Source organism: Panulirus ornatus, chromosome 20 (genome assembly GCF_036320965.1).
Source record: "Panulirus ornatus isolate Po-2019 chromosome 20, ASM3632096v1, whole genome shotgun sequence".
NCBI classification, from domain to species: domain Eukaryota; kingdom Metazoa; phylum Arthropoda; class Malacostraca; order Decapoda; family Palinuridae; genus Panulirus; species Panulirus ornatus.
The window spans coordinates 72,054,279-72,080,585 of NC_092243.1; the positions used below are offsets into that span (position 1 = coordinate 72,054,279).

Genomic DNA, 26,307 nt, shown 5'->3' on the forward strand with positions numbered 1-26,307 from the left:
ATCTGCTGCGTTAATATCTTAAATAGAATTATCTGCTGCGTTAACATTTTACATAGAATTATCTGCTGCGTTAACATTTTATATAGAATTATCTGCTGCGTTAACATTTTACATAGAATTATCTGCTGCGTTAACATTTTACATAGAATTATCTGCTGCGTTAATATCTTAAATAGAATTATCTGCTGCGTTAACATTTTATATAGAATTATCTGCTGCGTTAACATTTTACATAGAATTGTCTGCTGCGTTAACATTTTACATAGAATTATCTGTTGCGTTAACATTTTACATAGAATTATCTGCTGCGTTAATATCTTAAATAGAATTATCTGCTGCGTTAACATTTTACATAGAATTACCTGCTGCGTTAACATTTTACATAGAATTATCTGCTGCGTTAACATTTTACACAATTATCTGCTGCGTTAACATTTTATATAGAATTGTCTGCTGCGTTAACATTTTACATAGAATTATCTGCTGCGTTAACATTTTATATAGAATTGTCTGCTGCGTTAACATTTTACATAGAATTATCTGCTGCGTTAACATTTTATATAGAATTGTCTGCTGCGTTAACATTTTACATAGAATTATCTGCTACGTTAACATTCAGAATTTTAGTGCACATGTTTGTCGTTGTCCTATATATGGGGGAGGGCGTCAACTCTTCCATGTCTCCAGTTTTACGAGTTTGCAACTGTCATATAAATATATATTTTCTAAGAACTTTTATATTTTCAGTGACCACAATGTCTCGTGTTGCCGTGTGTCATTCGTCTGGTCTACTACTACTACTACTACTACTACCACTACTACAGGTGTACACTGGTATTTCGTCACATACCTGACTCCGCTGTGATGAACACCTTCCTGTATTGTTCTCGTTTTGTTATATGACCCACTTGTTCTGACACGGGAAGGGGGGTTCAAGTTATGACCCACTTGTTCAACTCGTGGGAAGGCCTCGTCTCCCACCATTTTATATTACAGTGTGATTTTAAGAGTGGATGGTGGGGTGGCTCATGTGGAGTGGAGGTGAGTGGTATAGGAGTGGGTATTGTGGGGGCGTGGAGTGTATAGGGGTGCTGTGGGTGGAAGCAGACAGGATAATGAAAGGGAAAAATAAAAAAAAGACTTTGAGGTGTGGGGTGGAAGCGGCGAGAGTGGGGTTTTCACCAGTGCACGGGATGGGGGTTTAGAACATAAGGTGGTTATAATAAAGTGGGTTAGTGGAGGTTGTGGGGTGGGAGTACATGGGATTAAACACATGATTGGTGACTTGATATGAGGAGATTGTCTGAAGTAGTACACTACTAATGTCACCCATCACACCAGCCAGCAAGGGGGGAGGGAGCTAAAAAAAAAAAACCCGAGTCTGGAACAACATTGGATCGTCATGTAATGTGGAGCGGGTGTGCTGACGGGAAAATGTTTACATTAGGAAAGTGTCAACGGGGAAAAAATATTCCCTGACCTGCACTGGAGTTTCCCCGGGGCGAAGACGTTCGAATCTGAAATAAGAAAATTAAATTTTTTTGTTTAGAATAGATGTAATCGTAATTCATCAGGAAACAAGCGTATCTACTGATAAGATATTACTAGTTATCTGACCTTGATCTGAAGGTGTTTACAGTCTTCACCGTAAGGCTCAGCCCTCTGTACTTGACGCTATCTCCATAATGCGAGAAATGGTGATATATATATATATATATATATATATATATATATATATATATATATATATATATATATATATATATATATATAACCACAGGAAAATGAAGCACAATAAGTTCCCAAGTGCACTTTCGTGTAATGACCACATCGTCAGGGGAGATACAAGAATGAGGTAGAAGACGGTGAACGGACAGTTGGTGTACAGGGAAGAGACGTAGCTAAGAAGCCATTTGTAACGCTTGCTTACGAATGACGTCTTAGCATATCAGCTGACTGTCAACTGTTCCATCTCATTCTTGTATCTCCCCTGACGAGGTGATCAATACACGAAAGTGCACTTGGAAACTTAATGTGTTTCAGTTTCCTGTGGCTTTATGCATATACTAGATTACGCGCACCACTGTGACCCCTTGCAATATCATATATATATATATATATATATATATATATATATATATATATATATATATATATATATATATTGGAAAGAATCAATTTTTCGCGTGATCAAGTATATTCCTGAGTTGTGTTTCATTTTCCCCGTGAACTCATAGGAATAATATATATATATATATATATATATATATATATATATATATATATATATATATATATATATATATATATATATATATATATATATATATATATATATATATATATATATATATATATATATATTTTGCTTTGTCGCTGTCTCCCGCGTTTGCGAGGTAGCGCAAGGAAACAGACGAAAGAAATGGCCCAACCCACCCCCATACACATGTATATACATACGTCCACACACGCAAATATACATACCTACACAGCTTTCCATGGTTTACCCCAGACGCTTCACATGCCTTGATTCAATCCACTGACAGCACGTCAACCCCGGTATACCACATCGCTCCAATTCACTCTATTCCTTGCCCTCCTTTCATCCTCCTGCATGTTCAGGCCCCGATCACACAAAATCTTTTTCACTCCATCTTTCCACCTCCAATTTGGTCTCCCTCTTCTCCTCGTTCCCTCCACCTCCGACACATATATCCTCTTGGTCAATCTTTCCTAACTCATTCTCTCCATGTGCCCAAACCATTTCAAAACACCCTCCTCTGCTCTCTCAACCACGCTCTTTTTATTTCCACACATCTCTCTTACCCTTACGTTACTTACTCGATCAAACCCACCTCACACCACACATTGTCCTCAAACATCTCATTTCCAGCACATCCATCCTCCTGCGCACAACTCTATCCATAGCCCACGCCTCGCAACCATACAACATTGTTGGAACCACTATTCCTTCAAACATACCCATTTTTGCTTTCCGAGATAATGTTCTCGACTTCCACACATTCTTCAAGGCTCCCAGAATTTTCGCCCCCTCCCCCACCCTATGATCCACTTCCGCTTCCATGGTTCCATCCGCTGCCAGATCCACTCCCAGATATCTAAAACACTTCACTTCCTCCAGTTTTTCTCCATTCAAACTCACCTCCCAATTGACTTGACCCTCAACCCTACTGTACCTAATAACCTTGCTCTTATTCACATTTACTCTTAACTTTCTTCTTTCACACACTTTACCAAACTCAGTCACCAGCTTCTGCAGTTTCTCACATGAATCAGCCACCAGCGCTGTATCATCAGCGAACAACAACTGACTCACTTCCCAAGCTCTCTCATCCCCAACAGACTTCATACTTGCCCCTCTTTCCAAAACTCTTGCATTCACCTCCCTAACTTTATATATATATAAAGTCCGACTAGGGCACTATAGAATTATTATTGTGTTTCATTGTCTGAGCCATGATTTCTAGCTAGCACTGAAACCTACGACTGTACGAGCCATAAAGAATGTTAGGTCACTGCCAAAAATATTCTTTATAAAACCGTAGGACATAATAATAACCCTTGACGGTGACGAAGCCAAACCTCATTTGGAATAAGATGTTCAGTTCAGGTCAGTAAATCTAATGAAATATGAAAGAAAAACTATAACGAATTCAGAAAAGAACGATGTTATTTCTCTCTCTCTCTCTCTCTCTCTCTCTCTCTCTCTCTCTCTCTCTCTCTCTCTCTATATATATATATATATATATATATATATATACTTCTGATTATGGTTTACTCGGTAATTTACGTTCATGATTAACAATGTCCCAACCAGAATGCAATACATCGCATTGGTTTAATTTAAGGCGTATTTGCCATGTTTCTAACCACTTGATTATTCGTCCTAATCACTGTGAATCTTTAAGGCAGTCAGTCTTCCCTTAACTTAGTAATAATTTCCTAAATTTATTTCGTTCGTAGATTTTGAAATTCTTTAAGTGAGTCATTGTCTCCGCGTCGATGATGAACGGCTTATGAAACATATTGGTCCTCGGGCCTGAGTCTTGTACTAGCAACTTGCTAGTCACACGAAGCCAGTAGGACCCTCCCCCGATATTTAATTGGATATTTGATTAATATTTCGTCTGCTATTCGCGCGCTGATTTGCTTTCTTAACACAGTGGTCTTGTATGTGGTGCTATGTCGAAAGCGTTTTGGGAACTGAGATATACAATATTGGTGAGTATATTGGAATCCCAGTTGTTATTGTTACTATTATTATTGTTATTATTATTATTATTATTAATATCATCATTATTATTATTATTATTATTATTATTATTATTATTATACATGACTACAGAAGTAAGATTGAATGAGCCATGTATGCTGGGGAGAGAAGGGTTGTATGATGTGGGAAGAATGGTATGGGGCGGGAAATTGGCAGTGCGGGGATGAGGTGTGTCAGGTAGGGTTGGAATGGATGGTGCTATGGTAACCTAGGAGGAGTGACTAGTACTCAGGGTAGCCTGGGGCTGGTAGCCTGTGTGTGTGTGCGTGTGTGTGTGAGGGTGTGTGTGGGGGGGAACGGGTGAGTGTGCCTGCACATGCACCAAGATCCGGTCGGTCGGGACCTGAAGCATCAGAGGTATTTTTGGCGTCGGTGACCAACTCCCTAGGCACCGGGGGTGTGTGTGCACTCAGGCACACAGGGCTGCACTTGACCACAGCAAGGGGAGCCCAGGGAAATGATGGAAGTCCTTGACCACAGCAAGAGGAGCCCAGGGAAATGATGGAAGTCCTTCACCATAGCAAGGGGAGCCCAGGGAAATGATGGAAGTCCTTGACCACGGCAAGAGGAGCCCAGGGAAACGATGGAAGTCCTTGACCATAGCAACAAGAGCCCAGGGAAATGATAGAAGTCCTTGACCATAGCAACAAGAGCCCAGGGAAATGATGGAAGCCCTTGACCACAGCAAGAGGAGCCCAGGGAAATGATGGAAGCCCTTGACCACAGCAAGAGGAGCCCAGGGAAATGATGGAAGTCCTTGACCACGGCAAGAGGAGCCCAGGGAAATGATGGAAGCCCTTGACCACAGCAAAAGGAGCCCAGGGAAATGATGGAAGTCCTTGACCATAGCAACAGGAGCCCAGGGAAATGATGGAAGTCCTTGACCATAGCAAGGGGAGCCCAGGGAAATGATGGAAGCCCTTGGCCATAGCAAGGGGAGCCCAGGGAAATGATGGAAGCCCCTGATCAGTGTAAGCGAAGCCCAGGAAGCAAATAGAAATCGTGTAAGCCCATGGCAATGACAAAGTTTTAACCCATATTAAGGTTAATAAAAAACACAGAATAGAAGTACGGCATTGGATATCTAAACCTCGTACTTAATGACAGATAAGGAATGAATTAAAAATCAACCAGAGCGTGGAACATCTACGAACGGACTTATGAAGACTAAAACTAGACAGTAATAAGTAGCTGTTCCGGCGACGATGCTTCCAGTGGGAGGCCAGATGAGGTTCTGACGAGCGTTAAGTGGAGTGTAAGGCGTGTGTGCTCACACCAGGCGACGCTAGGGATTAGGTGGCCTATTTAGACTGCAGCTGGGGACGTAGAAAGTTGCAGCTGGGGGTGGCCTCTCCTGACCCTGGTCGGGTACGTGGTGTGTTAGTGGCTGATGACTGGTAAACTGGGATGTGTGTGTGGGTGTGTACGCAGGAGCTACTAGCGTGTTTGTCTTCCTTCTTGATTTTCTGCGAGTTTTGTATTTTCCTCATACTTTTTCCTAACCTCTGTGTGTGTGTGTGTGACTTTTGTATTGTACGAGGAATGAGTTTTGCACTCGTGGGGCCACATCTCTTTGAACATTCTCTACTACCGAACAACTAATCTATGTTTGCTGTGTGTGCTCTGGCCATATCCTGTCATTTTTCTCCATTCACCCACCACTCTTTAAAATTGTTAGGCAAGTTTCTTGCCTAATTTCACTTAATGCCCTCCGGTTCCTTTATCTCCACACATCTCTCAGGTCTCGTGTTCACCGTTCATGTGAATATGTGTGATCATGTGAGTTAGCGGGTTCTCATCTCGTTGATCCATCATTCCTCTGCTCTCCCTTTTACACAAACACCCCACCCTAAGCAAGACAAACGTAAATGTGTGTGATAATTCATGTCCCTCAATATCCCAAGGTGTACAACACCATCCATCTTCCAGACGTGGAGGATCACAAGTTGCAGCTGGTCTTCTCAGGTCAGCTGGTTCCTCGCTGGCTTCCCACCGGATAAAGTTACTAGTCTCAAGCGACAAAAAAAAAGAAAAAAAAAGATTAAGTAAGGATAAAGTTCTATTCAAGCGGTTATGATGTTCCAGCAGTTATTACACGATACTGAGAAGCAAGTGCCCATGTACACAGAGCGATGTGTTCAGAATTATTTTTGAGGTGTTAAATTTTTTTCCATTGGTGCACATAGCTGTTCGTTGACAGCCTTAATGATCTCAGCAGTTTTCTTTTTAAGCCTGAAGGATATATAGCCAACAAATCAACATTAATTGGGGACTCTTTTGTGTTCATGAGTTGAATTATGTGAGGTAAGCCTTCCTTCTCAGGATCAGCGTTAGCTTATATTCTCAGGACGTAATGGTTCAGTGTACTGAAATAGCCACAGTGTAACCGTGGGGAATAAATGCAATAAATCCAATGGAAATGGAAAGGTCGAGACTCCAAGCTATCCTCTCTTTCTCAAAATGTCTTGAGGGATAGATGAAATGTGGTTTTTTCTGCCTTTCCAAATTCGATAGGCTCAGTTTATTATACGTTTGGAGTTACTGCACAGGTACTTGAAACATTTATTTGACAAATTGAAGAAAGTTTTCATACAGAACAATTCCGTTGCGAATGACCATACGAAAGATTTTTAGGAAGTTTTCATTGTCAGTGAATGATTAGATTGAAGTAAATTCTCCACTTCAGCCCAGGGTGACAACGCAAAATGTTTTGAGCAGTTATTTCCCCACATATTCTGTACAGCTCAATACGTGAGCAAATATTTCGTATCGCAACAAGTTTTTTGTGACTTGCGTAAATTTTTGTCCTTATCGATCACCAGTTAGCTCTTCATCCACTCTTTTGTCCTTATCGATCACCAGTTAGCTCTTCATCCACTCCCCAAGTGCTGCTCGTGTCAATCACCAGTTAGCTCTCCATCCACTCCCGAAGTGCCATCCTTGTCGATCACCAGTTAGCTCTCCATCCACTCCCGAAGTGCTTCCCTTGTCGATCATCAGGTAGCTCTTCATCCAATCCCCAAGTTCTGCTTGTGTCAATCACCAGTTAGCTCTCCATCCACTCCCGAAGTGCTTCCCTTGTCGACCATCAGGTAGCTCTTCATCCACTCCCCAAGTTCTGCTCGTGTCAATCACCAGTTAGCTCTCCATCCACTCCCGAAGTGCTTCCCTTGTCGATCATCAGGTAGCTCTTCATCCACTCCCCAAGTTCTGCTCGTGTCAATCACCAGTTAGCTCTCCATCCACTCCCGAAGTGCTTCCCTTGTCGATCATCAGGTAGCTCTTCATCCACTCCCCAAGTTCTGCTCGTGTCAATCACCAGTTAGCTCTCCATCCACTCCCGAAGTGCTTCCCTTGTCGACCATCAGGTAGCTCTTCATCCACTCCCCAAGTTCTGCTCGTGTCAATCACCAGTTAGCTCTCCATCCACTCCCGAAGTGCTTCCCTTGTCGACCATCAGGTAGCTCTTCATCCACTCCCCAAGTGCTGCTCGTGTCAATCACCAGTTAGCTCTCCATCCACTCCCGAAGTGCCATCCGTGTCGATCACCAGTTAGCTCTCCATCCACTCCCGAAGTGCTTCCCTTGTCGACCATCAGGTAGCTCTTCATCCACTCCCCAAGTTCTGCTCGTGTCAATCACCAGTTAGCTCTCCATCCACTCCCGAAGTGCTTCCCTTGTCGATCATCAGGTAGCTCTTCATCCACTCCCCAAGTTCTGCTCGTGTCAATCACCAATTAGCTCTCCATCCACTCCCGAAGTGCTTCCCTTGTCGACCATCAGGTAGCTCTTCATCCACTCCCCAAGTTCTGCTCGTGTCAATCACCAGTTAGCTCTCCATCCACTCCCGAAGTGCTTCCCTTGTCGATCATCAGGTAGCTCTCCATCCACTCTCCAAGTGCAAGCCGTGCTCCTCACCAAGTAGCTTCCCATCCACTCCCCCAAATAAAGTCATGTGTCATTACTTGTGGTCAGGTGATTCAGAGATCTAGAGGGTCGTTTGAAAGAGCTGATTTTTTTTTTTTTTTTAGTGTTCTGTAGCCATGGGTGATGTTTTCTCATTCTCTATGATAGTTCCAATTTTTAAGTGTATCATAGAAATATAAGCATTAACCCTGAATACTCATATGAGCAAGCAGTGCAGTGAATACCCAACAACTGTCACCATAATTTGCATGTAGTTTGACATCTTGAGAACAGGAGGCCAAGGAGCATCACTTTACCTCATATTAAATGGCGTCCTTAAATGATTATGGCCAGAAATTTCCCTCATCACTACTATCCTTAGGGGAGAAATCTCTCTGTTTTTCTGTACTATGTATTAACATTGTAATTTCCGTTTCTATCATCCAAAATTTTTTAAATTTGTATGTAAATGTTTTACTTAAAAGAAAAGAACTGACATTACAATAGTGGTTGCTTAACCTCCTTTAAGTTGTCTTTGTATGTTTTTTTTTTTATTCAAATTTGACCATATTACAGGTAAAAGATTCAGTACTTAAAAAAGCTATTTTTCTTGTTATTAATTTTCTTTATTGTCTAATTTGTTAATAAAAGCTCTTTATCACTTGAGAGTAATTCATGATTTTTTTTTCTCTTGATTACTATATACATATAATTGATATATAAGAAAAAAATTCTCTTACCAGACCTACCTGCTTTAGGTTACATTGCTTTTGAAAAGTCACCATTTGGCAAGGTTGTATCACTGGGAGCACTGGTACAGCAGTCTTGTCAAAGAACTCACTCTAAAGGGGTCTAAATTTCCCTACTATTGGACATAGCACAGCCCTGGGCTACAGGAGCCTCTAGGAAGGTTGAGGGTAACACCAGGACTCTTTCCGAGAAATTGGTCTGGGGTAATTAGCAGGAAATATTAGATATGAAATTCCTTTTGTTTTCATAAACATCTGTAGCCTTATTGAATTTGTTCATGATAGGCAGCAACTGACCAAGGAGTACCTTACTCATGCTCCCTGTCTGGGTATTGGGATTGTTAGTGACGACTGCGAAGCGACTCAGCACTTCAGTGGATGTCAATTTGAACTACTGGAATTCTCTCCACATGCATACAATTCCTCCTTGTCACACAAAACACTTGACAACACTTAACTCGTGCAACTTATTCTTTGTAATTCTAGACTTTCCTGTGGTGAGTGCTCTGTGCTGGCTCTACCTTTTAGCAAAATGATATGAGCATTAGATAGAAGTAGTAGGTAAGAACATTGCTTAGAGGTAATAGGAAGGAACTTTAGTTAGGAGCATTTCGTAATAGTAGTAGATCAGGACATTAGGCAGGATCATTAGGTAGACACATAAGGTAGAAATAGTCTTTAGGAACATTGATACAGAAAGCACTGTGCAAGAGTTGCCCTCTTGACAGTGGTCTGTAAAGGGTGAGGCATTAAAGGCCAAGAAGTGGCACTGGAGTTCACCAGATATGGAGACTTTTGCTATGACCATCCCCTTGAGGGAGTTTCCAAAGGGAACGGGCATCAGAGTTTGGATAGATGAATAGATAGATAATATTTTTTTTCTTCAAAGACATTAGTAAAAAAGAAATACCTATTCAAATTTCTAATTATTATAATCCAAATTGAGTTTTTCTTGAATTTTTCCACTGTTCTTACCATTTTTCTCTATTTTTTTTTAAATATAAACTTTTTATTTTTCAGTTTCTATGAGCATCCAAAGCTTGCTGAGGACCTGATAAACACATACACGAGTTCCTCGCACATGCTAGTCTCATTCTCTGTAGGTAAGTGTCTTTGTCATAATGTGGCATCATTCATTTTTATTTTTCACTGTTACCACTTCTGCATGGACATTCTTAATTCTGTAGCGCTCTGTCCATGTCATTTTTGTCTGTCCTGCAGAAATTTAGTATGGAAGCTCGGTCCATTGAATGAAAGAGGTTTAAATTAATGTGTGTAGAGAACTGTTGTTACTGAGAACAATTTCTTGTTGCACTGGGAAAGGCCTATGTAACTTTTAAAAAAAATGTCTCATGCCTTTGAAGTGTTCAGAATTCAGGTACATTAGCCAGTGTTAACTATTGGATTTATCATATAAGGTTCTAAATTCATTTAAATCATGGGTATATTATACTTCCTTAATAAGATTTTATTGCCAATTGGTGTTAGAATTGGTCAAAATTTTCCAGGTCTGTTAGGTTATACCTAACAGACTCTATGGTATTGCTATAGTTTTTTTTTTTATAAATCTTGAGTCTTGTTGTTTAAATCAATTCATTTAAAAAAGAGTTTTGATTTGTGTCTGTTACTGTTCACTTTCATTGCAACAGATTCATTATACAGGAAAATCTATCACCGATGAAACAGGTTTCATGTCATGTTCTTAAGTGTAACATGGTATGAAGCGTGTAAGGTGAGTACTCAAGAGCGAACAACCTGACTTTACTGATTTTGAGCTCTGCTTTTGGAAAGAGGCATATTTCAAAGTTTTAGAATAACATGATTTTTTTATGCCTTGCACTCTGTAGAAGAGGTCGATTTAGCTCATTGACAGGTAATGGTACTATGTTTAAGGAGTGCCTATCTCTGGGAAGAAGGGCCATGTCATTGGAGAGACATGGATTCTCTCACATGGAAGGAGTTTATATTACTGTAGTAAAGGGACATATCATCAGGCAAATATTGTTAATGTTATGTTGAGCTAATGCCTGCTCGGAAAGGATTCAGGTCAACAAAAGGAAGTGGTTGAATGAGTACTTATGTGCACTGACTTCTCTTTCTCTTCCCTAATTGACTGACAAGACAGGAAGGCTCGATATTAACACCTGATGTGATCCACTCCTGTGACTTCTCTCACCGGTAATGATGTTCACTTATAGATATATCCTGTTCAGGGTTTCTCCAGTCTTGCTTTATGCCCTAATATTATCTTTTTACTTTAGTTGTGGTTATATGAATGAAATGCTGTCTTATTTAATCTTAACCCCTTTGCAAGCTTCTGTTTGGTACATTTAACAGTGATGACATGAGATCTAATAAATTGATTTGTATTAATTTCTTTTTATAGACTATAGTTATATGCATGGCGTTTTGTGAAATGGTTTCCTTTGCAAAACTATATGATTATTACTTTTGTATTCAATGTTTCTGGGGAAACTGGAGAAATAGAACACTTCCAGCTTGCAGCAAATCTCTATGAATTTAGTTTTTGACTGTATCCAGATTGTAACATAAAGATATGAGTACTTACTCAGAAAAGACATGTACTATGGATATTACTCAAAAAAGACGTACTATGGATAAAATAGGATCAATGCTTTATTAATTTTTCTGCAAAATATATGCCTCAAATATATTCATAGTCCATGTACATAACAGTGTTTTTAAACTGTTGATTAGTTCCTAAATCAATAGCACTTTTTTTTCTCACAAAAAATCACAGCATGATGGATCAAATTGTAGAAATTTCATATGAGAGTAACACCATAGATACTCTCATGTGCAGATAATCATATTTTAGGGCACAGAATTGCATATTTTAGCTTATTGATTAGTAATACAAATTTTTTGCATAGTTTTCCTTGCATAGTAACTCAACAACAATTCATGATAGAAACCCCATATTTACATCATGGGTACCTTCTGTGGAAGTGATGGACTGATCATGTGGTGCATGTAATTGCATAGTATTTAATCTACATATCAATTAGGAAAATATTTTTTCATGATTGTCGTATGATGGGAAGTTTAAATTTATACTTGTATGAGGCAGAGACAGTGAATATGACACAACATTGCAAATTAATGGTTTAGTTAGGAATAGCAACTATAGCTGCTTGTTTATGGATGGGGTTGTTAGGGAGGTAAATGCAAGAGTCCTGGAAAGAGGGGCAAGTATGAAGTCTGTTGGGGATGAGAGAGCTTGGGAAGTGAGTCAGTTGTTGTTCGCTGATGATACAGCACTGGTGGCTGATTCATGTGAGAAACTGCAGAAGCTGGTGACTGAGTTTGGTAAAGTGTGTGGAAGAAGAAAGTTAAGAGTAAATGGGAATAAGAGCAAGGTTATTAGGTACAGTAGGGGTGAGGGTCAAGTCAATTGGGAGGTGAGTTTGAATGGAGAAAAACTGGAGGAAGTGAAGTGTTTTAGATATCTGGGAGTGGATCTGGCAGCGGATGGAACCATGGAAGCGGAAGTGGATCATAGGGTGGGGGAGGGGGCGAAAATTTTGGGAGCCTTGAAAAATGTGTGGAAGTCGAGAACATTATCTCGGAAAGCAAAAATGGGTATGTTTGAAGGAATAGTGGTTCCAACAATGTTGTATGGTTGCGAGGCGTGGGCTATGGATAGAGATGTGCGCAGGAGGATGGATGTGCTGGAAATGAGATGTTTGAGGACAATGTGTGGTGTGAGGTGGTTTGATCGAGTAAGTAACGTAAGAGTAAGAGAGATGTGTGGAAATAAAAAGAGCGTGGTTGAGAGAGCAGAAGAGGGTGTTTTGAAATGGTTTGGGCACATGGAGAGAATGAGTGAGGAAAGATTGACCAAGAGGATATATGTGTCGGAGGTGGAGGGAACGAGGAGAAGAGGGAGACCAAATTGGAGGTGGAAAGATGGAGTGAAAAAGATTTTGTGTGATCGGGGCCTGAACATGCAGGAGGGTGAAAGGAGGGCAAGGAATAGAGTGAATTGGAGCCATGTGGTATACAGGGGTTGACGTGCTGTCAGTGGATTGAATCAAGGCATGTGGAGCGTCTGGGGTAAACCATGGAAAGCTGTGTAGGTATGTATATTTGCGTGTGTGGACGTGTGTATGTACATGTGTATGGGGGGGGGGGGGGTTGGGCCATTTCTTTCGTCTGTTTCCTTGCGCTACCTCGCAAACGCGGGAGACAGCGACAAAGTATAAAAAAAAAAAAAAAAAAAAAAAAAAAAAAAATATATATATATATATATATATATATATATATATATATATATATATATATATATATATATATATATATGATACCCTTAATTTGTGTGTGTGGGTGTAACAGATGTATCAGTCAAGTGGATTCTTGCCAGTCATGTGATAAACATGGATGACAAAAGTTGAAGGCATGAACACATGGATACAGAATAATTGTAATGTGCTCAGAATTTTTAACAATTGATATGCTGTGATCCCAAGAGACCGAAGATCATCCTAGAGTCGTCACTGACAATCATAGTGGCGTTGTGTGCAGATGGATAGTAGTGGTACTTGGTTGATAGCCAATGACCAGGGAGGTATATTACCAGTACTACTTGTGTGGGTATTGGAAGGGTTAGTGACAGCTGCGTGTTGAGCCAGTATTTTAGTGGTTGTCAAGTAGCATTCCTCTGATCCAAGTTGCTATCTTTTCTTCCTGCCTCACCCATACATGGATTACTGGGTTTCTGTCAACTAAGATACAATCTCTTTGTCATACATAACTTTTGACAACACCTAACTCACATAGTTCATTCTTCTTAACTCTGGATTTTCTTACAGTGAGGACTTTGTGCTAGCCCTGCCTTTTGGCAAAATAGTAGGAGCAATAGATAGGAGCATTTAGGAACATATAGGCAGGAGCATTAGGTAGAAGTAGTAGGTAGGAACATTAGGCAGGAGCATTAGGAAGAAGAAGTCAGTAGGAACATTAGATAGGAGCCTCTGCAAACACTGCACTAGAGTTGCCCGCTGTCAGTGGCCTGTTAAGGGTGAGGCACTGAAAGCTAAGAAGCAGCGCTGGAGTTTACTAGTTATGGAGACAATTGTCATGGCCACCCCCTTGAGAGATTTCAGGTGGGAACAGGCATCAGAGATATAGATAGATAGAGCTTATGATGAAATGCTATAACTTGGAAATATTCAGTGACAGGAGCTTCTTACTTAATAGTGTATCCTCATATTCATATGAGAAAGACAGATATTATGGCTTATATTTTCTGCATGTTTGAGAACTCACTAGCACTATAAAGGAAGGCATGTTGTAATTCAAGAGTGTCAGATGATAAAAATTCATATATATATATAATAAAGAAAAACATATAGTATCTCATATTTTATGAACAGTAACAAGCTCATTAGCATATATACATATATATATTGGAAAGGATCACAATTTTGTGCGTGATCAAGATATTCCTATGAGTCCACGGGGAAAATGAAACACGAAAAGTTCCCAAGTGCACTTTCATGTAATAATCACATCATCAGGGGAGACAGCCATTTGGTAAACATGTGATTGTCCATGTTTACCAAATGACGTCCTAGCTTCGTCTCTTCGATGTATATCAACTGACTGTTATATTTCTCTCGTGTCTCCCCTGATGATGTGATTATTACACGAAAGTGCACTTGGAAACATTTTGTTTCAATTTCCCCATGGACTCATAGGAATGTATATATATATATATATTTTTTTTTTTTTTTGCTTTGTCGCTGTCTCCCGCATTTGCGAGGTAGCGCAAGGAAACAGACGAAAGAAATGGCCCAACCCACCCCCATACACATGTACATACATACGTCCACACACGCAAATATACATACCTACACAGCTTTCCATGGTTTACCCAAGACGCTTCACATGCCACGATTCAATCCACTGACAGCACGTCAACCCCGGTATACCACATCGCTCCAATTCACTCTATTCCTTGCCCTCCTTTCACCCTCCTGCATGTTCAGGCCCCGATCACACAAAATCTTTTTCACTCCATCTTTCCACCTCCAATTTGGTCTCCCTCTTCTCCTCGTTCCCTCCACCTCCGACACATATATCCTCTTGGTCAATCTTTCCTCACTCATTCTCTCCATGTGCCCAAACCATTTCAAAACACCCTCTTCTGCTCTCTCAACCACGCTCTTTTTATTTCCACACATCTCTCTTACCCTTACGTTACTTACTCGATCAAACCACCTCACACCACACATTGTCCTCAAACATCTCATTTCCAGCACATCCATCCTCCTGCGCACAACTCCATCCATAGCCCACGCCTCGCAACCATACAACATTGTTGGAGCCACTATTCCTTCAAACATACCCATTTTTGCTTTCCGAGATAATGTTCTCAACTTCCACACATTCTTCAAGGCTCCCAGAATTTTCGCCCCCTCCCCCACCCTATGATCCACTTCCACTTCTATGGTTCCATCGCTGCCAGATCCACTCCCAGATATCTAAAACACTTCACTTCCTCCAGTTTTTCTCCATTCAAACTCACCTCCCAATTGACTTGACCCTCTACCCTACTGTACCTAATAACCTTGCTCTTATTCACATTTACTCTTAACTTTCTTCTTTCACACACTTTACCAAACTCAGTCACCAGCTTCTGCAGTTTCTCACATGAATCAGCCACCAGCGCTGTATCATCAGCGAACAACAACTGACTCACTTCCCAAGCTCTCTCATCCCCAACAGACTTCATACTTGCCCTCTTTCCAAAACTCTTGCATTCACCTCCCTAACAACCCCATCCATAAACAAATTAAACAACCATGGAGACATCACACACCCCTGCCGCAAACCTATATATATATATATATATATATATATATATATATATATATATATATATATGAAGATATCTCAGAACTTGAGTTTTTAGATACTGGGTTTTTCATACTTAGAGTTTGAGATTTTTATGACCTAGAACTTAGGATTTTTATGACTTAGTACTGCAAGTAGTATTTACAAAACTTTTTGTCATCACCCATATAGCTGAATAATAATAATAATAATAATAATAATAATAATAATAATAATAATAATAATAATAATAATGATATTAATAATACTAATGATAATAATAATGGTAATAATGATGCTAATGAATGATTTAATGAATTTTGTCAGCCATTTGTCTGAAAACTCACATTTGAGATATTACAGAACTGGGAGGTCATAACAGCAACTAGTTAACTAATCATAAAAGAGCCAAAGGTCAAGGTAGTGCTAGATATATCCATGCTTTGGGCAAGCACATGAGTGAGATACATCCTAGTCAGAATGGCAGGTATATAGGAGGTTTTGCAGAGTAAATAGTTACATTATGCACTTAGTGGTAATTAGTTGAGCATTAAGTGATGAATACTTAAATGTTAATTGCATTACAACTGCATGTCTGTCTGTCTGTGGACATGCTCTTGTTAACAAGAGATGAGACTTCGTGAGAATAAAACAATTTTCCTGTGCTGAACAAACAGGTAATTACATTATATGCTAGAAAATTCATATTCATACCATAGGTACACCACATAGAGGTGACAAACTGATCAGATTCTGGGATGTAGTTGCATAAATAGGATTTTTTTTCCATGTGCTATGACTTGGGAGTGGTGAATGATGTGAAGTTTAACTCTAGAATATGTATCAGAAAAAAAAGAGACCTTGGCACACAAATATTGGCAAATTGATTATTTTTTCATTTTACTTGTGGGACACTGGCAAGGCAAGCACTTTGTTATTTTCAGTGCAGCTTTTCTTTAATATGTTTGCTTCATTGTATAAAATGCAGTTGTTTACATTAGCATGTTTGTGTCAGGCATACTGTACAGATAATTGTAGTTCATGTAATGGCAGTGACAAAGACCATTGTTAGTTTTCCATATGCCTTGCTAGTATAGGTAGAAGACATTTAACCTAACATGTGTAGTCATAACTTTTCTCTCTACACACAGTACTACCATTTGCACTGATATTACACTATTCTAATGTGAAAAGGCCATATTAAGTAACAGTTCTGTCATTTTATGGTCATTTTTATTCTTATCATGTCAGGTTATACTGCTCGTATCATGAACTAAGTACTGTACATTACCTAAGTTAAATGTCATACCTGATTTTTAGAGATGAGCTGAAGTACAGAATGAGAGCTTAACAGTTTCATTATCAAAATAATGTATATCTTCTTCCATTACACTATATATGTGTATACCTTACCTTCCCTTCCTATCTGAGCATTCCCTTCTCTAGGGCTCCTGCAGCACTGAGGAAGCCAGCCATGTCCACTGAGCAGGACCACAAGTTAAGAAGTGTGGTAATGTTATGTGTATGCCTTTGTTGGATAAGAGCAGGACAATTGAGAAATGAGTGTTTGGTGTCTTCAGTAAGGGAATTACATATTGTGCATGAGGGGCTCATGTGATATGTAGAATCAGTGTTTATATATTTGAAAAGATGGCTGGAGTCCTGGATATAGGTGAGAAATTATAGTGAACTTATCTGGGGAGTGTAATTTCATGTAGGTGTATATCTGATGGAGTGGAGCTTAAGACTGGGTTAGGAGAGCAGTTTAGTGTTTGTTGAGTCATAATGGTGTGCATATGTTTTGTCAGTATTTTTTTTGCTGGGGCTGGGGGTTTACCTGTAAATGTAGGCTGTTGAGGGATGAAGCAGGGGAAAGTTTTCATTTCTACTGGTAATGAAGTGGTTTGGGTGGGAGGGGTTTACTGTAGTGCAGCTGCAAAGGATTGGGTAATGAACATATTAAGATGAGATATCGTTGGAAGTATTTTTGTTTTCTGTTTTGTGTAGTTTGCAGCTTTGTTTTATATATACACATGACAGCTAGAGACTGAGTGTGAATGAATGTGGCCTTTTTTGTCTGTTTTCCTGTTGTTACCTTGCTGAAGCAGGGGGTAGCGATGTTTTCCTGAGGGACGGGGTAGTGACAGGAATGGATGAAGGCGAGCATGTATGAATATGTGCATGTGTATATATGTATATATCTGGGTATGTGTATTTATACGTAATGTATATGTATGTATATGTGTGTGTATGGGCGTTTATGTATATTTGTGTGTATGTGAGTGGATGGGCCATTCTTTGTCTGTTTCCTGGTGCTAACTCACTGATGCGGGAAATGGCGATCAAATATAATAAAATATATGCTGTCAATGGATTGAACCAAGGCATGGGAAGCATCTGGGGTAAACCATGGAAAGTTTGGCAAGTGTGTCTATACCAGGAAAATGGTTGTAGAATGTTTAACACATCTATAATAATGCTTAGGACTAACTTATCAGGCAATGCCGTGAATGCAGAAAATTATCAATGTTTTTGAATAAAACCTCGTGTAAAAAGCTACTGACTGCAGCATCAACTTTTGGCTGTATATTAATGGGAATGTCTGTCACTCAGGTTATTTCATCCATGACTTCTTGGACATGGCTTTTTGTCACCGGAAGCGTTCAAGTTATGAGCTGATGGTTCATCATGCATGTGTCATCTCATGTTTTGGTCTGGCTGTCTGGAGCACAATGTTTTTGGGGTAAGTTTATTTCATATATATATATTTTACTGTTTTTATTTTATTATTATACTTGATCACTTTTTCCCGCATCAGCAAGGTGGTGCCAGGAAACAGATGAAGAACGGCATCCACTGCTGTACACATATATATACATAAATGCCCTTACATGTACATATACATATCAACATATACACATATACCTACATATACACATAAATGCACATAATCATGCTTACCTTCAATCCATTCCTGGCGCCATCCAACCCACAGGAAACAGCATCGCTTCCCCCTCGCTTCAGTGAGGTCGCACCAGGAAAACAGATAAAAAAGGTCTCATCATTCACACTCGGTCTCTTGCTGTCATGTGTAATGCACCAAAACCACAGCTCCCAATCCACATCCAGGCCCAACAGACCTTTCCATGGTTTACCCCTGATGTTTCACATGCCCTAGTTCAGTCCATTGACAGCACATTGACCCTGGTATACCACATCATTCCAGTTCACTCTATTTCTTGCATGCCTCTCACCCTCCTGTATGTTCAGGCCCTGATCACTCAAAATTTTTTTCACTTTATCGTTCCACCTCCAATTTGGTCTCCCACTTCTCCCAGTTCTCTCCACCTCTGACACATTCTCTCCATATGCCCGAACCATTTCAACACACCCTCTTCTGCTCTATCAGCTACACTCTTTTTATTTCCATATATCTCTTTTACCCTTTCATTTCTTACCAAATCAAACCACCTAACACCACATATTGTCTTCAAACATTTCATTTCCAACACATCCACCCTCCTCTGTACAACACAATCTATAGTCCATGCCTTGCAACCATATAATATTGTTGGAAATACTGTTCCTTCAAACATACCCATTTTTGCTCTCTCAGATAAAGTTATCTCCTTCCACACATTCTTCATCACCCCAGAACCTTTGCCCCCTCCCCACCGTGTGACACTTCCGCTTCCATGGTTCCTATCGCTACCAAGCCCACTCCCAGAAATCTAAAACACTTCACTTCCTCCAACCTTTCTCCATTCAAACTTACATCCCGATTAACTTGTCCCTTTACCCTGCTGAACCTTAATAACCTTGCTCTTATTCACATTTACTGAACATACAGGAGGGTGAGAGGTGTGCAAGGAATAGAGTGAATTGCAATGATGCGGTATACCAGGATCAACGTGCTGTCAATGGACTGAACCAGGGTGTGAAACGTCAGAGGTAAACCATGGAAAGGTCTGTGGGCCTGGATGTGGATAGGGAGCTGTGGTTTTGGTGCATTACACATGACAGCTAGGGACTGGGTGTGAATGAATGTGGCCTTTTTTGCCTGTTTTTGTGGTGCTACCTCGCTCATGCAGGGGGTGGTGATGCTGTTTCTTGTGGGGCAGGGTAGCGCCGGGAAAAAATGAAGGCACGTAAGTATGAATATATACGTGTGTATACATGTATATGTCTATGTGTATGTATATGTATGTATAGGAGTATATGTTGATATATATACATATGTATATGCATTTATGTATACATATGAGTAGATAGGTTGTTCTTTATCTGTTTCCTGGTGCTACCTCACTGACATGGGAAATAGCGATCAAGTATAATCAAGTACAATAAAAGTATGTTCAAAATTTGTGTGCTGTAGAACTCAAGATGAACCCCAACACATCTTATAGTTCCCTTAATTTTTCCTGATTTGGCAAAATAGTTTGATTCCTTACATATACTCTTCACTGAATTTAGGGCTTTGCTTTTCCTTTTCCAGCTTTGTTTCTGATCAGTCATCTTTGTTATTTAGCTGATGATAAACCTTTAGGATACTGCAGTCCAGGTATTTGCATAACCAGGTAAGCCTAACAGTCATGCAAATTCATGAGCTGCAACATCCAGCAGTATATTAGAACTATACACTAGGTGAGTATGGTCACAGTAGGAGCTGTAAGAATAAAGATGAGTCCTTGGAATCATGGAATGGTATTTCAAAGGAAAGATAGTATCTTACAGTCTTTGCAAAAAAAAAAATATCTGTCCACCCCCATTTATTTTCAAAGGCAATACACGGCTAAGGTTGATTGTGGGCACAAGCATATGATGCTCTCAAGGAGAACTAATTGTACATTTGGTTGCTGAGACGTGTTCGTAACTTTATGAGCACCAGCAACCTTCTTCAGTGTGTCTCAGGCTGTCATGAGGTAAGGAAGTTCTTTACTCCTGGCTGCCACATCATCTTGGGAATTTCACTGTGGGTGCTATATTTCTAAGGAGGAGAAAGCCCAAATTCTCAGCTGGAAGCAAGAAAACATAGAATTACTTGGTCCTCTGAACATACGATCAGGCGGATGCTTCCTGCAACCCCTCATCAGTGCCTCACCTCGTTCAGGAGATTGAGACCCTGTGTACCCAAAACATGGACCTGGAATACTTCAGGAATCATGCTAATTCCATACCCAGATGTCTGCAGATGGTAATCAACACCAAAGGAGTGATAGCAAAGTATTAAAATGTAAGTGTGACATTGATTTTGAAAATGTATGGGGAGGCAGATAAGGATTTTTTGCAGACATTGTACCTTATCACAAAGAGAGAGGCAGTTTTTAGCAAGCTCTGTATATCCTTCTTGATGACTGAGTCTGTTTTCCTTTGCCAACATGCATATTTCATAATTATCAATCCTTGGTTCATCTGGACCTGATTTCAACTATACATCAAGTTTTCCTTTAAATATTCTTGTAATTGTTTCGTGCATGTTTCTTATTTCTCTTGGTAGTACATGAAATAATCTTGCCAGATTTTTTATGGGAGTCTTTAATATTATTATTGTTTAATATTTCATAAGTATATTATATGGGAGGGTATTGATTGAGAGGGTGAAGGCATGTACAGAGCATCAGATTAGGGAAGAGCAGTGTGGTTTCAGAAGTGGTAGAGGATGTGTGGATCAGGTGTTTGCTTTGAAGAATATATGTGAGAAATACTTAGAAAAGCTCTGTGGAAGGTATTAAGAATATATGGTGTGGGAGGCAAGTTGTTAGAAGCAGTGAAAAGTTTTTATCGAGGATGTAAGGCATGTGTACGTGTAGGAAGAGAGGAAAGTGATTGGTTCTCAGTGAATGTAGGTTTGCGGCAGGGGTGTGTGATGTCTCCATGGTTGTTTAATTTGTTTATGGATGGGGTTGTTAGGGAGGTGAATGCAAGAGTTTTGGAAAGAGGGGCAAGTATGAAGTCTGTTAGGGATTAGAGAGCTTGGGAAGTGAGTCAGTTGTTGTTCGCTGATGATACAGCACTGGTGGCTGATTCATGTGAGAAACTGCAGAAGCTGGTGACTGAGTTTGGTACAGTGTGTGAAAGAAGAAAGTTAAGAGTAAATGTGAATAAGAGCAAGGTTATTAGGTACAGTAGGGTTGAGGGTCAAGTCAATTGGGAGGTAAGTTTGAATGAAGCAAAACTGGAGGAGGTAAAGTGTTTTAGATATCTGGGAGTGGATCTGGCAGCGGATGGAACCATGGAAGCGGAAGTGGATCATAGGGTGGGGGAGGGGGCGAAAATCCTGGGAGCCTTGAAGAATGTGTGGAAGTCGAGAACATTATCTCGGAAAGCAAAAATGGGTATGTTTGAAGGAATAGTGGTTCCAACAATGTTGTATGGTTGAGAGGCGTGGGCGCAGGAGGGTGGATGTGCTGGAAATGAGATGTTTGAGGACAATGTGTGGTGTGAGGTGGTTTGATCGAGTAAGTAACGTAAGGGTAAGAGAGATGTGTGGAATTAAAAAGAGCGTGGTTGAGAGAGCAGAAGAGGGTGTTTTGAAATGGTTTGGGCACATGGAGAGAATGAGTGAGGAAAGATTGACCAAGAGGATATATGTGTCGCAGGTGGAGGGAACGAGAAGTGGGAGACCAAATTGGAGGTGGAAAGATGGAGTGAAAAAGATTTTGTGTGATCGGGGCCTGAACATGCAGGAGGGTGAAAGGAGGGCAAGGAATAGAGTGAATTGGATCGATGTGGTATACCGGGGTTGACGTGCTGTCAGTGGATTGAATCAGGGCATGTGAAGTGTCTGGGGTAAACCATGGAAAGCTGTGTAGGTATGTGTATTTGCGTGTGTGGACGTATGTATATACATGTGTATGGGGGTGGGTTGGGCCATTTCTTTCGTCTGTTTCCTTGCGCTACCTCGCAAACACGGGAGACAGCGACAAAGCAAAAAAAAAAAAAAAAATATTTTTAATCTTTCTATCTCTTGCCATGAAAGATTTCATTATCATACCACTCATCAGAATTAACTTATCAGTGTGCACCTTGATTTCTAGTTTCTAATCAATGGTGAGCTTTAAGTATCTCTGATATCTTTTTCCTGTTGGGCCTTTGTAAGGAGTCACTGATATACTGTTCATTGCTTCACAGCCTATTTGCTCAAATTTCTTTTCATGTAATTCCATCAAAGGGAGTTAAGCCAGAAGTGTTCAGTATTTTATAGTTAGGAAATATGGCTGCTTAAAAATATAATGACTGGAAGAATGCACTTTGCTAAAGTTCATTTTGCAGGAAATGCCTATGAATTAGGAGACTGAACGATGTGAGGAATGAGGGAAGTAGCCCTTCAGTTAGGAGATTGAACAGTGTGAGGAATGAGGGAAATAGCCTGTGAGTTAGGGGAACAAACAGCAAGGAATGAGAGAAGTATCCTGTGAGGAATGAGAATTACCAGTATGAGGAATGAGGGAAGCACAGTATTGTAAAATGAGTGGTTGACGAAATCTAAGATGTCATATAAGGGAGAGGATGACTAAATTATTATTTCATTGATCTTTCTTTCTTTCAAACTATTGGCCATTTCCCGTGTTAGTGAGGTAGCGTTTAGAACAGAGGACTGGGCCTTTGAGGGAATATCCTCACCTGGCCCCCTTCTCTGTTCCTTCTTTTGGAAAATTGAAAAAAAAAAAAATGATAAGAGGGGAGGATTTCATTGATATGAGTCAGAAAAGATTTTGAAGACTGAATGCATGTAGTAAGTATTTACTGTACCAAGTGGATTGGGAATTCCTCATTGACATCTTTGATCATTATATAATCACCAGAGTGACAAGATTGTGTCAGTAGGGAAAACAGTGGAGCCTTTTAGGAACACATGGAAATTGTGAATGCTAAATGGCTCTACTGATTTGTTTATGAGTGGAACATCATAATGTTAAGATATTTATTTGGTTGGTGCTATTTAGGGAAATTTTTAATGAAGCACTAAATACAATGTTTACATATTTTGAAGTGATAAAGGAAATGTATTATCATAAAATGCTGTCATTTGGTTTTACTTGTAAGGTATTCTTCAAAGATGTAGAAATCCTTTTTTGAGTAGTAACTGGATCTGTTTCAGTATCTATCCATCGGTCACTTCACTCTGACAAGAAATATCAGATTCTAAAAGAAAACATTAATTGCCACCATAAGCTTCTGTCATGTAAATTGTTTTCAGTAAATGAGTCAAAGTAAATAAGCAAATTCTAAGACTGTACCTCATCCAACCCATGAAATTGGGAATGGTGTAATGACATATAGATTGATAGCTAGATGGAAAAAGAATGGTGTTCTTTTCAAGTGGTGTATTGATAACTCATTATAGAAATTTGGTTTGTTCATGATTTCCTGTATGTCACTAACTGGAGTCCATATTTGATCGCTGGTTAGGGTTTTATACTCCACATGAAAGCTGCATACTTGCTGTTGTAAAACATGTTGGAAATGAGAATCCTTGATATTGTTTGGTTAGTTTTGATAAGAATTGTTATGGCTAGCAACAGAATGAGAAAAGAATTTGAGGGAAACTGACACAAAAATGTATCTGTTTGAGAATTCAAATATCATTGTTTTCTAGACCCCAGGTTTTTATGAACTTACTGATAATGAAGTTCTAACCAATTCCCAACATGTACTTAGTATTATATAAATCTTAAGTCAAGTTGTGCCTGTTGGAATGAAATTTTTACTACAGTTATTTATATCATTTCAAGTTTTAACACCCATGAATCTTAGATCAGTATTGCTTATTTAATCTTCTGAATCCTTATGAGTTAGATAAAAAGTATACAGTACACAAATTTATGAATGATATATTATTTCAATGCAAAGAGATTGCAGTACCATTCTTCCATTTCCAGTTCAAGCCACTATATATATCCAGGAATATTACATGGAAATGTACTTTTCATTTATACAGTGTCCAAAACATTGATTAAACTACATAGCTAGATACTGCAATAAAATTAGATTAATGTGGTAGATTTATTGCTTTACAGGTATGCAGTGGTGGCTTTGTTTGTCGAAGTAAACAGCGTCTTCCTGCACATACGACAGTTATTTATCATAATGGGAGTAAGCAAGAAGGAACCAAAATATCGACTTAACTCCATGCTCAACATTGGTACATTTGTGATATTCCGCATTGCTGTACTAGGATGGATGACACGTTGGATTGTCATACACAAAGATGACCTTTCTTTGCCTGTTTATACATTAGGCAGTGTTGGTAAGTGTCTTTCAAAGTTATCTATTGTCTCTGTTTTGAAAAACTATTGTCTTAGGAATTGCTGAAGCCTATCAGGTTGGGTTTTATTTAATTCTGTTCTGGGAATATGGGAGAAAGAATGCTACCCACATATTTCTTGCATGTCATAGAGGGTGACTTAACAGTGGTGGAAGCAAAAGGCTGGAAACCTTCCCCTTCTAGTATTTCAGTTTCTGAAAGATAGAACAGAAGGACCCCAATATGCAATTCAATAGTTAATGTAAATTTTATATATATATATATATATATATATATATATATATATATATATATATTTTTTTTTTTTTTTTCTTTTTATACTTTGTCGCTGTCTCCCGCGTTTGCGAGGTAGCGCAAGGAAACAGACGAAAGAAATGGCCCAACCCACCCCCATACACATGTATATACATACGTCCACACACGCAAATATACATACCTACACAGCTTTCCATGGTTTACCCCAGACGCTTCACATGCCCTGATTCAATCCACTGACAGCACGTCAACCCCGGTATACCACATCGCTCCAATTCACTCTATTCCTTGCCCTCCTTTCACCCTCCTGCATGTTCAGGCCCCGATCACACAAAATCTTTTTCACTCCATCTTTCCACCTCCAATTTGGTCTCCCTCTTCTCCTTGCTCCCTCCACCTCCGACACATATATCCTCTTGGTCAATCTTTCCTCACTCATCCTCTCCATGTGCCCAAACCACTTCAAAACACCCTCTTCTGCTCTCTCAACCACGCTCTTTTTATTTCCACACATCTCTCTTACCCTTACGTTACTTACTCGATCAAACCACCTCACACCACACATTGTCCTCAAACATCTCATTTCCAGCACATCCATCCTCCTGCGCACAACTCTATCCATAGCCCACGCCTCGCAACCATACAACATTGTTGGAACCACTATTCCTTCAAACATACCCATTTTTGCTTTCCGAGATAATGTTCTCGACTTCCACACATTCTTCAAGGCCCCCAGAATTTTCGCCCCCTCCCCCACCCTATGATCCACTTCCGCTTCCATGGTTCCATCCGCTGCCAGGTCCACTCCCAGATATCTAAAACACTTCACTTCCTCCAGTTTTTCTCCATTCAAACTCACCTCCCAATTGACTTGACCCTCAACCCTACTGTACCTAATAACCTTGCTCTTATTCACATTTACTCTTAACTTTCTTCTTCCACACACTCTACCAAACTCCGTCACCAGCTTCTGCAGTT

At 39.8% G+C, this 26,307-nt stretch overlaps 1 protein-coding gene across 2 annotated transcripts in view; it reads left to right on the forward strand.

Annotated features, from left to right (window-relative positions):
• LOC139756122 (TLC domain-containing protein 2-like) overlaps positions 1 to 26,307 on the forward strand; it is a 115,181-nt gene that overhangs the window by 65,098 nt on the left and 23,776 nt on the right. The window contains exons 1-4 of one of the 2 annotated variants that reach the window (XM_071675217.1): positions 5,867 to 6,339; positions 9,969 to 10,051; positions 18,420 to 18,549; positions 24,827 to 25,056. In XM_071675217.1, the coding sequence (XP_071531318.1) occupies positions 6,179 to 6,339; positions 9,969 to 10,051; positions 18,420 to 18,549; positions 24,827 to 25,056 (604 nt within the window). In that variant the 5' untranslated portion in view covers positions 5,867 to 6,178. Of the gene's footprint in view, positions 1 to 5,866; positions 6,340 to 9,968; positions 10,052 to 18,419; positions 18,550 to 24,826; positions 25,057 to 26,307 lie in introns of those variants that run through there. The other variant, XM_071675216.1, reaches the window with a different exon arrangement.